This window comes from Numenius arquata, chromosome 10 (assembly GCF_964106895.1).
Source record: "Numenius arquata chromosome 10, bNumArq3.hap1.1, whole genome shotgun sequence".
NCBI lineage: Eukaryota > Metazoa > Chordata > Aves > Charadriiformes > Scolopacidae > Numenius > Numenius arquata.
Window position 1 is genome coordinate 30855083 of NC_133585.1, and position 15278 is coordinate 30870360.

At 42.6% G+C, this 15278-nt stretch overlaps 1 protein-coding gene across 2 annotated transcripts; it reads left to right on the top strand.

Annotated features, from left to right (window-relative positions):
- Nucleotides 1-227: 227 nt before the first annotated feature.
- On the top strand, nucleotides 228-10101 carry PCDH18 (protocadherin 18). Of its 2 annotated transcripts, none has more exons than XM_074155027.1 (4): nucleotides 228-2711; nucleotides 3676-3761; nucleotides 3897-4060; nucleotides 8533-10101. In XM_074155027.1, the coding sequence occupies exons 1-4, from the start codon at nucleotides 228-230 to the stop codon at nucleotides 9198-9200; spliced, it is 3402 nt and encodes a 1133-aa protein (XP_074011128.1). In that variant the 3' UTR covers nucleotides 9201-10101. The 2 variants fall into 2 exon arrangements, with proteins under 2 accessions (XP_074011128.1, XP_074011127.1); XM_074155026.1 differs by having other exon boundaries at nucleotides 3673-3761; nucleotides 8533-10064.
- The last annotated feature ends 5177 nt before the right edge of the window (nucleotides 10102-15278 follow it).

Here is a 15278-nt window from a genome sequence, read left to right on the forward strand (position 1 = left end):
TGCGTACAGATCGTATCTGGATGTCCTGGCACGGTGTGTATAAAAAAAGAGGAAAGTTTTTTTTTTTTTTTTTTTTCTGATCTGGTAGGATATTAATACTTGGCTGACTAGAAAAGGCGTTTTCAAGTTTTAAAGGACCAGATGAGCGCTGGGTTTAAGGTACCGGAGGAAGTCGAAATAATTGCTTTTTAACTTGCTTTGGAGAAATGAATTGCAAAAACTTACAAATGCACCGAATCGGCAGTAAAATGCACTTTATATTCATTTTTGCACTGATGATAATATCTTTCAATAAGCCTGTGCTGGGCAAGAATTTGAAATACAGGATTTATGAGGAGCAGAGAGTTGGATCAGTAATTGCAAGACTATCGGAGGATGTAGCTGATGTTTTATTAAAAATGCCTAACCCTTCCTCGGTTCGTTTTCGAGCCATGCAGAGGGGGAATTCTCCCTTGCTTGTAGTCCGTGAGGATAATGGAGAAATCAGCATAGGAGCTAAAATTGACCGGGAACAACTCTGCCAGAAAAACTTAAACTGCTCCATAGAGTTTGATGTGATCACGCTGCCCACTGAACATCTGCAGCTTTTCCATGTTGAAGTTGAAGTGCTGGACATTAACGACAACTCTCCTCAGTTTTCCAGAGCTCTTATCCCTATCGAAATATCAGAGAGTGCAGCTGTAGGAACCCGGATCCCTTTGGACAGCGCTTTTGATCCAGATGTAGGGGACAACTCCCTTCACACTTACTCCCTTTCAGCAAATGATTTTTTTAGTATTGAGGTGAGAACCAGGACTGATGGTGCTAAGTATGCGGAGCTGATCGTGGTTAGAGAGCTGGACCGGGAGTTGAAGTCGAGTTACGAACTCCAACTCACTGCTTCAGATAAAGGGGTGCCTCAGAGGTCGGGATCATCCCTCCTGAAAATCAGCATTTCTGATTCCAATGACAACAGCCCTGTGTTCGAGCAACAGTCGTATATAATCCAACTCTTAGAAAATTCACCAATTGGGACTTTGCTCATAGACCTCAATGCTACTGATCCAGATGAGGGCGCTAATGGTAAAGTCGTGTACTCTTTTAGTAGTCATGTGTCTGCCAAAATTATAGAGACTTTTAAGATAGATTCAGAAAAGGGACATCTGACCCTCCTGAAGCAAGTGGACTATGAAGTAACCAAATCCTATGAAATTGATGCTCAGGCTCAAGATTTGGGGCCAAATTCCATTCCAGCTCACTGCAAAATTATAATTAAAATTGTGGATGTGAATGATAACAGACCCGAAATTAACTTAAACCTAATGTCCCCAGAGAAAGAAGAGGTAGCTTACATTTCTGAAGGGTCACCCCTGGACACTTTTGTTGCCCTGGTCAGAGTGCAAGACAAGGACTCTGGTGTGAATGGAGAGATAGTTTGCAAGCTCCATGGACATGGCCACTTTAAACTTCAAAAGACTTATGAAAATAACTATTTAATCTTGACTAATGCCACTCTAGATAGGGAAAAGAGATCTGAATACAGCTTGACTGTAATAGCGGAGGACAAGGGAACGCCAAGTCTCTCCACAGTGAAACACTTCACTGTCCAAATCAGTGATGAAAATGACAACCCACCCCGCTTCCAGACAAACAGATATGAAGTTGTTATCTTGGAAAATAACTCTCCGGGAGCGTATATCACATCAGTCACAGCCACAGACCCAGATCTAGGCGACAACGGGCAGGTGACCTACACTATTTTGGAAAGCTATATTTTGGGAAGTTCTATAACCACCTATGTGACCATTGATCCCTCCAACGGGGCGATCTATGCCCTGCGAACCTTTGATCATGAAGAAGTAAATCAAATTGCCTTTATGGTTCAAGCTAGAGATGGAGGGAGTCAGCAGCTTGTTAGCAATACCACGGTTGTGTTAACCATCATTGACGAAAATGACAACGCTCCTGTCATCGTGGGGCCAGCGCTACGCAACAGCACAGCAGAAATCTCCATCCCTAAGGATGCTGGAATTGGCTTTCTCGTCACCAGGATAAGGGCTACAGATAGAGACTCTGGTATGAACTCTGAACTCAGCTGCTCCATAGCAGCTGACAAGGAAAATAGCATCTTTGTGATGGATCCCAAAACCTGCGACATCTCTATCAATGTGAGTGTTGAATCAGTTCCAGCAAAACAATGGGAGTTTTTTGTGATAGTCCAGGATAAGGGCAGTCCTCAGCTTAGTACTAAAGCACTTCTGAAATGTACTGTTTTTGAGTACGTTTATTCATTTTCAAGCACAGAAGCAACTTTAGTAAGCCAACCCTCCCTGGATGTCTCCATGATAACGATAATATCCTTAGGATCGATATGTGCCGTGTTGTTGGTCATTATGGTTATCTTTGCTACAAGATGTAATCGTGAGAAAAAGGACACCAGATCCTACAACTGTCGTGTGGCAGAATCAACCTACCAGCACCATCCAAAAAGACCCTCACGACAGATCCACAAAGGGGACATTACATTAGTGCCAACGGTTAATGGCACGTTACCCATCAGATCTCACCACAGAGCTTCTCCATCGTCATCTCCGACCCTGGAAAGGGGACAAATGAGCAGCCGGCAGAGCCACCACAGCCACCAATCGCTGAACAGCCTGGTGACAATCTCCTCTAACCACGTGCCTGAAAATTTCTCCCTGGAACTAACCCATGCTACTCCAGCTGTTGAGGTAAGGTCCATACCTCGTTTTGCACATCCATTCGTTCATGCATTCACTTGGGAGCATGGAGGTACTCTGCATGCAACCTGTGAGAGCAATGGGCGATTAGATCTATGCCCAGTGAGAATGTGTTTGGATGGATTTCTCTCTGGATGTCTTTGGTGTTACTCTTTACACTACTCTGCAGTGTTACTCCAATATCAGCTAACTGCATTACCATGGGGAATCAGCTTAAATCCATTATTGGTAGAATTATTTCTTGGTTCTTCCCTGTAAGGTTGAAACAGCAGAGTGTAACATAGACAGTGTTCTGCTCTGGTTTACTGTTCTTTCTTCCTTGCCTTTCCTTTCCCTCTGTATAGCTCTGTTTAAGAAAGAGTGCCAGAGTATATATATACAGAAATACTACAGGAAATTCCTTCGTTAATGGGGATGGAGAACAGAAAGGTTAAACAGTGACAGAGTTTAAGTAGAGCTGTTGTAACAACATATGATCATAGCGTATCTGATATATGGACACTCTATCTCAAACTTAGAGACTACCCATCTCAGTTTTTACTGCAAATGCTAGGTAATGGCTTAAATGAGAGCTGTGTCCTTGTAACTCTTTAGACACAGAGCAATGACTTTTTATTTTAAATTAGGATCCCGGAATGGTAAAGGATTTATTCAAATCTATTAAAACAAAACAAAACTCCACCTCTGTTTAATTACCTGTTTTGCTTGTTAATGAATTAATTATTATGAGTTCAGAGGCTAATGAACAGCAGTGCATTTCCTCATTGTACAAAGTCTTCAGATGTTTCCTGTGGCAGATACTATACTACAAAATAGTCTGTTGTACTGCATTATATATGTGCAGGAATTTGATTTAATTAAACTTTACAAGCCTGAGAAGTGAATTAGTGGATTGACAACTAGGAATTTGAGCTTTCATTTCAAGGAATCAGTATTTTCACCTTTTCTTTAGCAGGTTTCTCAGCTTCTCTCGATGCTTCACCAGGGCCAGTATCAACCAAGGCCAAGTTTTCGAGGAAACAAGTATTCCAGAAGCTACAGGTAAGGATCTGGACCGTTCTGGTACATATGCACGTACATGTATCAGAAAATATAGACATGTATTTTTAATCCAAAAGTGGAATGTAACGTACATGAGATAAATTAATTCCACAATCACCACAATTCTCTTTACAGGTATGCCCTACAAGATATGGATAAATTCAGCTTGAAAGACAGCGGCCGGGGTGATAGTGAAGCTGGAGACAGTGATTATGATTTGGGGAGAGAGTCTCCAATTGACAGACTTCTTGGGGAAGGATTCAGTGACCTTTTCCTTACAGATGGGAGAATTCCTGCAGGTAAGAGCACAATGGAAGCCGACACAGTTTATTTACAGTGCTGCGTGGCTGTCACTTTGATAAAGCTACTACTGAGAAAGCAAAAATTCTTTAGCTTTCAAGTCCTGTGTTTCCTTCCTTTTTACTCTGCTTTGTGATAAATATTGAGCTGAAGCCTTCACATATCTAGTAAAATGAAATCTCAGACGCAACTGAAAATCTGCCCAGAGCAATGCCTACTTTCTTCTATTGCTCACATAATGAGCTGGCTCCAAATTCCCTCAAAAAGCACGATCTGCTCCGTGTCCTTAGACTTTTAATGACTGGGTGGATGTTTTTGCAAAGCCAGGCAGTTGTGGTTTGTTAAAAATACACTGAACTGTAATTTGGGAGATACATTTTCCACCGTGGGTTTGATCCACGTGATACAAACTTCTACCGTTCAGAAATGGATTGTGAAAGCAGTCCTAGAAATATGGATGGACAAGAAAGAAAAATGTATTTTTTCCCACTTAAACATGAACTTGAGTGGCAAGGGAAGGATATAAATATGTCCCAGATTTTAAATCTTGCAACCCTGGAAGAAAGAGCTTAAGAGGTACAATTCAGGGACAGAGGGCAGAAAAGAAAAAAAGCTGGGAAAGGGTGAGTGAAAGTAAGATAAACACATATGTACGTATTCTGTGTATGAAGTACCACTTTTAAATTTATGCCCAGTTATAAGTTGAATTAAAGAGGCTACGGGAAATCACACTAAGTACAGATATGAAACTTTTGTAATTACTTTAGTAATTATATAGCTACTAGTTGTATCCTAGATCTTGTACTTATTTTGGATCATAACCAGTTTTCTCTGTATAGCAGACAGGGCTGGATAATTTCAGTATGGTTCACTGAACCAAGAGTGTAAACTTTAAAAGTTTAAAATCGTTTTATACACGGGGGCAGATTGCTGTGTGAGGCGGTGCAGCACCTTACACCCTGCTACAGTGACCCCCCACATATTGCCCAGGGCTGGAGGAGAGGAGCTGCGGTTGCAGCTCCTTCCTTCTGCTGCCACAGAAAACACCAGTGAGGGGATTGCACCCGACCTTGGTGCATTTTACCCTGAGAAATATGCTGTTACCCTAGTCAAGAGTAAACCCCAAAAGTATAATTTATTCTCATACATTTTAACTTTAAAATGTTCTTTGTATATTTTGCTTCAGACTAGGTCTTGTATCGCCTTCCCAGTCATTCACCTACCTCCTTAATTTAGTCTTGTGTACCCAATGTTTCAGAACCAGAGACCTTGAAAAGTTGCTATTTTTTCAGAATCCTTAACCTAAATCTGAAGTCCTAATATGTTTTTATCCTCATCTCCCCCAGCTCCTACTACTTATTCCCCTGCCAGCTAGCATGAGGCATGTCTCATTCTCTCCTGTGGTTAGTAAGGAGGCAGGGAGGGATCTGCTGGAGCTCTCAGTTGCCAGGGGAACTTCAAGTGCAGTGGTGTTTGCACTGGCATCCAGCCCCACGGCTGCCAAGAAGAGCTGTCCCCTTCCCGGTGGGCAGCTGGGGGGCTGCCAGCAGGCAGGAGCGGTTGCCTTCCTGGCTAGCTGAAATGCCTGTGACTGGTTTTCAGCTCTTGCAATTCGGTCGCTAAACAGGAAGCCAAAGGGTAGGATTTCCAAAAGTGCCCGGCTAATCGCATTCAAAGTAAGGAAAACGCCTGCTGAGTGCAGCCGGAACTGGGTTGGGCTATCAAGACTGGCATTTAATCTCACCCAGATGTCTGCTTGCTGCTATGCGTGGTCTTAATCCATCAGATGAGTATGCTGAACTTGTTCAGATCAGACTTGAATTGATCTGCAATCCAAACAAATAAAAAGGAAAAGAAAACTTCCTGAAGGTTTCCTGTTCTCCATTTTGAAAGGTTTCTGCATTGTCAGTCTGGACACAGGCAAAATGCTGTGAAAAATCCTTTCAATTTGTCCCTTTAAGGTGGAACTGGAAAGGAATGGAGCCAGTCCCTCGAAACTTCAAAAATGACATGATCAGAAAGTTAAATAACTGTCCTTGAAAGACTTGTTTCTCTCTCTGTCACTTTTTAAATCCTGGCCAAGAAGCTTTAAGGTCTGGGAAAAAAAAAAAAAAAAAAATTGCTGTTGTGCATCTGGGCTTGTTTGATTTATTGCTGGTTTAAGGACAGACTGTGACACCATTCAATTTCCTCAGAGTATCTTTTGACCTTATGATCAGGAATGTCAGCATTCATTATTGTATACCAAAACCAATCCTCAAAACAGCAGTAACAAAACTCACAATACGACAACCCTCACTACTAATGAAATGCTAGGCCATTGGAAGTCTCTCATTAATTTACAGGAGTCTTCTTAATTATAAGAGTAATTCTCACCTTCTGGGATGAGTTGAGAGCTGGTCCAAGCACCAAGGATCACTTAGATATCTCTTCTCCTTTCTAACTCTTAGGCATTTTCTGTAAACCAGCACACATGTGCTTTTCACACATGGGAGCAAAGTACATGAAGGCATTTCAGGCGCTCGTATCAAAACTTTAGAAACTGATATTTTCTAGGTCGCTTTGTTTGTTTGAAGCTCACTGGATCACTGGGCCGTTTGCGATAGCTTGTGTGATATCCAGCCTGCAGCCTGAACCTGTATTCTTGAAGAAATTCATACCCTCACATGTAAGACACAGAGAAAGTTTATACTCAGAGGAATGGAAAGGGCATTAGGAAAGCAAAAAAAAAAATACAGGCTTTGTAAAGCTCAGAGATAAATAATGCTGACAGTATGAGAGCAGGACTTTATCAATCACTGATACATCCTAAACAGAAATACTCGCTTCAGTTCTGGTTACACCATTGCGAAAAGATTTGTTGATAAACTGAGTGGATCCAGAGCCAGATAGGAAACATGATGAGAAAGAGAGGAAAACTTACAGGGCATGACTGCAAATGGTTCTCACGTATTCAGTATAGAAAGAGAAAGAAAAAGAAACGCTATTCTGCGTGGGCTAATGTAACCATAAATTGATAGGGGATTAGGGCAAAAGTTTCTTGTAGTCAAAATATACACAATGCAAAGAGTTTGGTATTTCTGAAAACTTTATTTTAAAATTTGTGACTCAAATTCAAGTTAGTGGCCCCTGCAGCACTTAGGTCTTTCCCACCAGGTCTGCCAGGCACCCAGGCAGCACCCAGCCTGAGCCGAGGCTCTGTGTCTTGCAGAGTTGGTTCACTTTGGAGAGGAGAATGTGGCCTCCCTCCTGGCACATCCCTCTTTGCAGGTCTGTCAAATAGGGCTTTGCTTGTCTCTGCTTCCCGGGACCTTTCCCAGGCTGCTTCAGTGGGAGAGGTGTTTGCAGAGGACTCTTGCGGTGCACCTCTGTGGGCCAGTTCAGACCAGTGTAGCTCCCAGGGATGCAGCCACTTGCCCCGTCATATTGCTTCTCCCTGAGAGACACCACTAAAACCAAGCAGCTGAAAGAGTGGCTCTATTGTCTTCTGCTCTTCAGCCTTCTTGGCTGGCCTGGATGCCCACCTTGGGCGTTAGAGCCTCCCTTGTGCCAAAGTCTGAGCCAGCACGCTCCAGTAACCTGAGTGACAAAGCTGCAAGTGCACCTCAGAGTAACTCTAATATAAACACTGGAGTCGTACAGGGTGTGAATTAAGCCCTAGGTGTTCTGACGCTGGATTAAGATTTAACAGATTCAGTTAAAAGGGTAATATGGCAGTGGATCACCTTCAACATACTGAATCAACATTGTCAGATCAAAAGGAGGTATAATAATGAAGAGGGAGGTCCCTCTGCACATTTTTCTTCTTTCTTCTTTATTTCCCTTGTCCATTTATTCCTGCTTTATTACTTGCATATGCTTCTCTAATTGCGTGTGTAAGACCACTAAAACTTAAGTAAATGCTTGAAGGTAGAAACACCTCAATTTTATTTTGTATGTGTTTTATGAAACAGCACTATACAAAGGGAGCAAATGGCTTTAAGTCACAAGTGCTAGTTTTCCACCTGGGATTTACATGTTGTTCTTCAACCGTAGTTGAAGAGGTCACGTTACTGTCTGTTATCTTTTATCTGCATTTATCATTCTCATTTTTTGAGGTCATTTGGAAATGGAAGTACGTTTTGATCCAGACCATTTCCATTTGCCACCTTGCTGTACACAGAATCATAGAATGGTTTGGGCTGGAAGAGACCTTAAAGATCATCTAGTTCCAACCCCCCATTTCTCCTGTAGATCCGCTTTAGGTACTGGAAGGCCACTATGAGGTCTCCCTGGAGCCTTCTGTTCTCCAGGCTGGACAACCCCAACTATCTCAGCCTGTCTTCACAGGAGAGGTGCTCCAGAAAGTGAACCCGGACGCCAGATTTGAATACCTTTGGAGAAGTTCAGTCTTTCTGTTAGTCCCTGCAAATCTAAGTGATATCTGCAACAGGAGGGGGGGATGCTCACTCTCCTCTTTTCTCTCTTGCAGCAATGCGGCTGTGCACGGAGGAGTGCAGGGTTCTGGGGCACTCTGACCAGTGCTGGATGCCACCGTTACCCTCTCCCTCCTCCGATTACAGAAGTAACATGTTCATCCCTGGGGAGGAGTTCCAGTCACCCCAGCAGCAGCTGCAGCAGCAGCAGCAGCAGCTCGAGGAAGATCCACAGCCTGCTGATGCCAGTGAGAAGAAGAAGAGCTTTTCAACGTTTGGTAAAGACTGCCAGAGTGAGGAAGAGGCAGGGGACACCTGTACTTCCTCTCTCCTCTCCGAAATGAGCAGCGTCTTCCAGCGCCTGCTGCCTCCCTCGCTAGATGCCTACACGGAGTGCAATGAGATGGATCGCGCCAACTCGTTGGAGCGCAGGAAGGGACATTTGCCAGCCAAAACTGTAAATTATCCACAGGGGGTGGCAGCCTGGGCAGCCAGTACACATTTCCAAAATCCTGCCAACAACGGGCCCACTCTGGGGACTCACTCGAGTGCGCAGCCTTCCTCTAAATGGCTGCCAGCCATGGAGGAGATCCCAGAGAATTATGAAGAAGATGATTTTGACAACGTGCTCAACCACCTCAGTGATGGTAAACATGAACTCATGGATGCCAGTGAGCTGGTGGCAGAAATCAACAAGCTGCTGCAAGATGTTCGGCAGAACTAATTGTTTCAAAAACCTATTTTTCCATGTTTGTGGAAAACTGGAAGGGAAAAAAAATAAAGAACAAAAAACAGACTGAGAAGAACTGGCATTGCCAACTAGTTGCATTTATCATAAATGTGTCTGTGTATGTTGAATATTAAAATACTGTATTTTCATATGTACACAATGCAAGTGTGATTATCTTTATCTGTATTTTAAAAATACATTTGTACCTTATATTTATGTGTAATTTAACAAATAAATTTTATTTTTGTACACCCACAGCAAGCATGTTTTCCTAAATGTATATAAATGGTACCACCCTTGTCAAACTTCCAGCATTCTTGCCACACAGGTATGTTAAAAAACAAAAAAAAATGGAGGGATATTACTCCCCTTATTATTTCTCAAATGTTATAAAAACAAATTTAAACCGCTGAAAAGTTATGCAACATTAGTTTCAATAAATGATCCAACATCTTGTTGCAATGTTTCATTCTTATAATAATAATAAAGAGTTGTCAACTCCCATGAAGCCTAAAATGTCCTTTTTGTTTTGATACTTTTGGTCTATAGACCCATTTTTCCATTTAATTACTGGATTGTTGCAGACTGTGGTCTTCCTCTCTTTTACAAGTGTTTTCCCAAGTGAACAAATCATGGAATGAGACTTCCAATGTTATCTCTGCAAAAAACTGTAGATTTGTTCTGCTGTTGTTATGCTGCAAACCCAGTTGAAGTGAGCAGTATATACTTGAAAGTCAGCAATAAAATCAGCTTTTCTGACCTCAAACTGAATTTTCAAATTATGTAAATAAAAAATTGCAATTGACTGGTTTATCCTTGTAAATGACACCAAAATAAAAGGAATGTTGCATCTCTGAGGAAAGCAGCTGATTATAGCTATGTTTTGCCTCTGTTGTAAGTGTGTCTGTCTTGTATTTGCAAAGAAGTACAAAGATACTTGAACTTCCTAGAAAAGAGCCATCCTGCAGGTACACTGGCTCTCGCTGAACCCCATCCTTCCATAGCGGGGCTTCTCCCTGTACTGAAGCTAGCTCAGTGAAAACTGTCATTTATACCGTGGTGCCACCACCAGTGAAGGGGTGTCATAACTAACATTTCTCAGAGAAAAGTCAATGTGGGCCCTTGTTACTTTTTTTCAAAAGCATTATTGGTTAGCCTGTCACACACAGGGAGATTTTTGTAATAGTAAACAAACTGATTTTACAGGTGAGAAACATGGGTGGGTTCTGCACTCACGATGCTCATTTTAGGAGAGTGGTAAGCTATTAAGACATGGCCAGAAAAATGTGTGTTTTGGGCTTTCATTCAGAGCTGCAGATGCATATTCTCTATAGGGTATCTTTTTGTCCCGGTTTGAAGTAAAACCGAACCAATTTTCTGTTCTGTAACTTTACATCCTAGCTAGGCCTCCTCTAACTCTCTGAAATTAACGGCATATCGTGGAGAAAACTGCTCGTTCTCAGAATGATAAGCCCAATGTTTGTGCTCCATGCCAAGGAACGGTGTGCAGGGAGGCCCTTGCTTATACTTATTGCTATAACAACCAAGGTCAGCCAATTTCGTTATTTGCCCCCTTAGAGGGTCGGAAACGGAAAAAACGTAGAGGGGTCACATCGGTGGGGAGGAGCGGACAGGACAGGTGACCCAAACCTGACCAACTGGGGTATTCCATCCCATCTGCCCCACGCTCAGTATAAAGGCTGAGGGATCAAAGGGTCAACCCCCTTCCTGCGATGGCCGACGTCCAGAGAGGACTCTGTCTGTTCATCTGCCTTTGATCCCGATCCGGGTGTTCCTGACTTCAGAGCTGGAATCCAGTTCCCATTCGTCACTGAGTCCAGCCTGGGACTTCCCAGTGCCTGCCAGTGACGTGACTGTCATCCTGGGAGCTTGATACGGTTTTGTATCTATTTCATTATTTTCTTCTTTATTTTAATATTAATTCTTCATTAAAGTAGTTTAGTTCATTCTAAACTTCTGAATCTCCTTATCTCTTTCTCCTCCTCTCTCCTCTTTTAGGGGGGGGAGGGGGGAAGGGCCATCTGTCAGTACGGTTTTGGTAAATTCAGCCGAAACCAAGACACTTTTTTACCAGAAGTGTGGAAAACTGTTGAGATAGTCCAAGTAAACCTGGGCATAAAAACTGGCATATACAGTTATTCTAGAGAATTGCACTTGTGAAGTACCCTGTAGAATATTTTTGAATGGTAGATACAGAAAAATCCTTTTTAGTGTTACCTAAAAAAGCCATAATTTTGTTGTCTGCATAAGCTTTACTTGTTTGGTCTGTGTGTAAGGGAACTTTAATCTTATTATTGGTTTCACAGTGCCGTAGATGTGATATTAGTAGACGTGTAGACCTTTGTTGACACCTGAATAATGGAGAGTTTCTGAAGTTGTTTACACTTCAGAAGTTCATGAGTATAGCTATGCTGGTGAGAAATACCAGGACCTCAGATTTCTAACCAAGTATCCATATTGGCAGAAATGATAATACAGAGGAAACAATGATCTAAATGTTATTTTGTCAGTATGACTTACACGTTTAAGGGAAGTGGATTATCAGCACAAGAAGACCCTCTAACAGCGCAGGCTCTGTTTCTGTTTCAGAGAGTTGTTATAGCTCCTTTGAAATGCCAAGACCTCAGTCTCATTGAACTGACTTCTGTTACTAAAAGAAAGAAGTCATATGTGGGCTGGCAGCCCAGGAAGCCAACTGTATCCTGGACTGCATCAAAAGAAGTGTGGTCAGAAGGTTGAGGGAGGTGATTCTGCCCCTCTACTCCCTCTGGTGAGACCCCTCCTGGAGTACTGTGTCCAGCTTTGGAGTCCTCAGCACAGGAAGGACATGGACCTGTTGGAACGAGTCCAGCGGAGGGCCATGAAGATGATCAGAGGGCTGGAGCACCTCTCCTATGAAGACAGGCTGAGAGAGTTGGGGTTGTTCAGCCTGGAGAAGAGGAGGCTCCAGGAGAGGCCTTATAGTGGCATTCCAATACCTAAAGGGGACCTACAGGAGAAATGGGGAGGGACTCTTGATCAAGAATTGGAGCGATAGGACGAGGGGTAACAGTTTTAAACTGAAAGAGGGGAGATTTAGACTAGGAAGAAATTCTTTACTGTGAGGGTGGTGAGGCACTGGAACAGGTTGCCCAGGGAAGCTGTGGATGCCCCGTCCCTGGAGGTGTTCAAGGCCAGGCTGGATGGGGCTTTGATCAACCTGGTCTAGTGGGAGATGTCCCTGCCCATGGCAGGGGGGTTGGAACTCGATGATCTTTAAGGTCCCTTCCAACCCAAACCATTCTATGATTCTATAACATCCCATTTATTAAATATTTTAAAACTGAGATTTTAAAACCTCTTCTCTGCTTTTCCCCTTCCTTCACCCTAATAGGTCTTAATGGCCCCAATCAACTTCACCTGGATCCCACCCTCCCATTCTCACTCAACACAATAGCTAAGGAGCTCAATTAATCTCAGCCTGGGGCATTTAACTGTTGAATGAGCTTTGGTTCCTACCCTCACTTCCTGGTTGGACCTGGGACTTATTTTATAACAGTGTCTCCAATTCTGTTTCCAGCTGCTGCTGACTGTACTCCTCTGATAGACTCTCATCCTGATTTGTTACATTGCTAAGTTGGGTACCGTTGATGGATCCCGCTACCAGCAACCGGCCCAAGCTACAGCATTCAGGTACTGTAGGACGGCACTTTTTCAGTGAGGATACTGCCTGTGTTGGGATTGCCCTCAGCTCCTGGCCTGTCTGCTGCTCCCCTCCCAAGAGTAGCCATGCTCTTGGTACTACCTGACAGTATCGCATGCCCCATGTTTATCCCAAGTCTTGCTTCTTTAACAGCGAGATCAGGTTGACTCTGAAACCAGTCTGCATGCTGTAGCTGTCCTACCAAGTCCTCAAGTTCACAAGGGCATGGCTTCCCCCTTACCTAGGTTGTTTCTGTCTCATCTCAGCTCCTCCTTTCGGTTTCCCTCTTCTTTTCATCAGTGTCTAGTTTTGGTCCTTCTCCTCTGCCTCGTTCTCCTTCCCCCTCGGCTCTCTGACTTTGCTTCCCTCAAGTCAGTCTCCCCCACTCACTAATCCTGCACAGCCCTCAGCCGTACGCTTGTGTTTACAGAGTATGTGGTCTTCCAAACGCATTGCTTCTGTTGGATGCTCCCAATTTCTGCTACTTCTGCTGGGTCTAGTTAACGCATTCCTCATATCCTCTCTTGCCTGAAGTAACTTTAAGCTCCACTAGATTCCTGAATTCACCCGCACCCCCAATGCCTCTTTATCGGGGGACTGTGCGGGGTGGCAAGGGCCGGTGTGCCTGGCTGCACCTCCCTGACACTGACTTTGCACAGGAACGGAACAAGAGAGGAAGGCTCAGGCAGAGCAGTTTCCAAGCCAAAACTTGTGGCTGTTTAGGAAATTGGTGGTTATTTGATGGCGGCCTGGGCACACATGGCGTGTGAGGTGTATAGGGGGGCTGGCGGTCATGTTAAAAGTGTAGAAAAAGGTGGTTTGACAATAGCTATTAAACTTGAAAAATTGTTGTATGTTGCAAAGTCAGCAGCCGAAAATGAAACTCCTGTTCACGTGGTACAGAATCCTCCTTCATAAAGAAATGCAGATAGATATTTCTTCCCATTTCTAGAATAGGAAATATTACACCTTCAGGCTTGGACTGGTTTGTGCTGTCTACAGATTTGCAGGGCAGCCTGATAAGCTCCATTTTCACAGTCACATCATCCACTAGGGATTACCAACCTGTTTTAAATTTGAAATCGGTTTATGCCCATTGGCCCATGTCACGTGGACGATCTCAATGATTTTAAGAGCCTTTGTTTGCAGAGGGGGATTTCTATCATTGCAATGAGTTTCTCTGGTAGTGCCAGGCATCCAAATATCATAAAATATGTAAGGTTTTCCTAGAGGGGATTTCTGTACCAACACACAGTAATAGTATTTGGTATGTGCATTGCTGCAAGAATCTCATCACGTAAAGAGACCCATTATAAGACCAGTCTCCAGGAGCAAAAATGTTTACTCAGATTATGTCTGAAATGCATCGGAGTTTGAGCTGCATTTATTATCAATAGGAAGCTTGCTGAAAGATCTGGAGATTGTGGTAAATGAGGGAAAATTCTATCTTAATTCTGTGCTGTTTAGAGTCCTTCTTTTTCTCGGACGTCCCTTATAAAGGAGAGAAATTACATATATGTGTTTGTGTACAGATATAAAATAAACCCTAGCACAGAATCTCTTCTATGTGAAGAACAGAGAAATGGGGAAAACTGATCTTACATAGATTAAGAAAGTAATAAATATCTGAATTTGCTACATTTGGACAACTAATAGAAGGTTTGGGGTTGATGGTGTGTTTTAAACACCAAACACGAGCATAATTATCCTGTCCAGAACACTAAGTTGCTAGCACTTCTATAATGCTTGGCACAGTATTATCTTTGGTATCATAATGGTAGAAAGGGTCATGAAAATCACAAAATATTAATTACCAAAATACTAGTTATTACTCTGTGCTGGTGCTTCTGTTACTGCTACCATAGATGAAATCAGTAAGACTTTTGAATAAATACGAAGCTTAATTAATGGATGCTCAGCCACTATTTTTCTCCAGACTCTTTATATGTTTTCTTTTTTCAGTTACTTCTGAAATGAATAGACTCAAAAATGTACTGAAATAATGATCAGAGATAGTGGGGGTTTTTGACCACTTATTTAATTTGTGTTTAAAGTATTTCTGTAACCACTGCATCACACTTTACTATTCGATGTCCATTAGGATAAACACATTGAGAGGATGTGGAGGATGTGGCTGTCAGTAATGTCTTTGTTGCATTCTACACCCTGGTCGTGTTTATAGTTACTCAATTTAAGAACAGCAATAGAAAGCAAACAAAAGCTATCACAAAATATTTAACCTTTATGGTTTCCCATATTTTTTTAATGAAAAAATGAAATTCCTAGAAAATCCTAGGAAATTTAATTTCCTCCTTTTCTCTGCAACCTGCAGAGAATGTCTGATGTTTCCAAAGATTAGAAGACTTGAA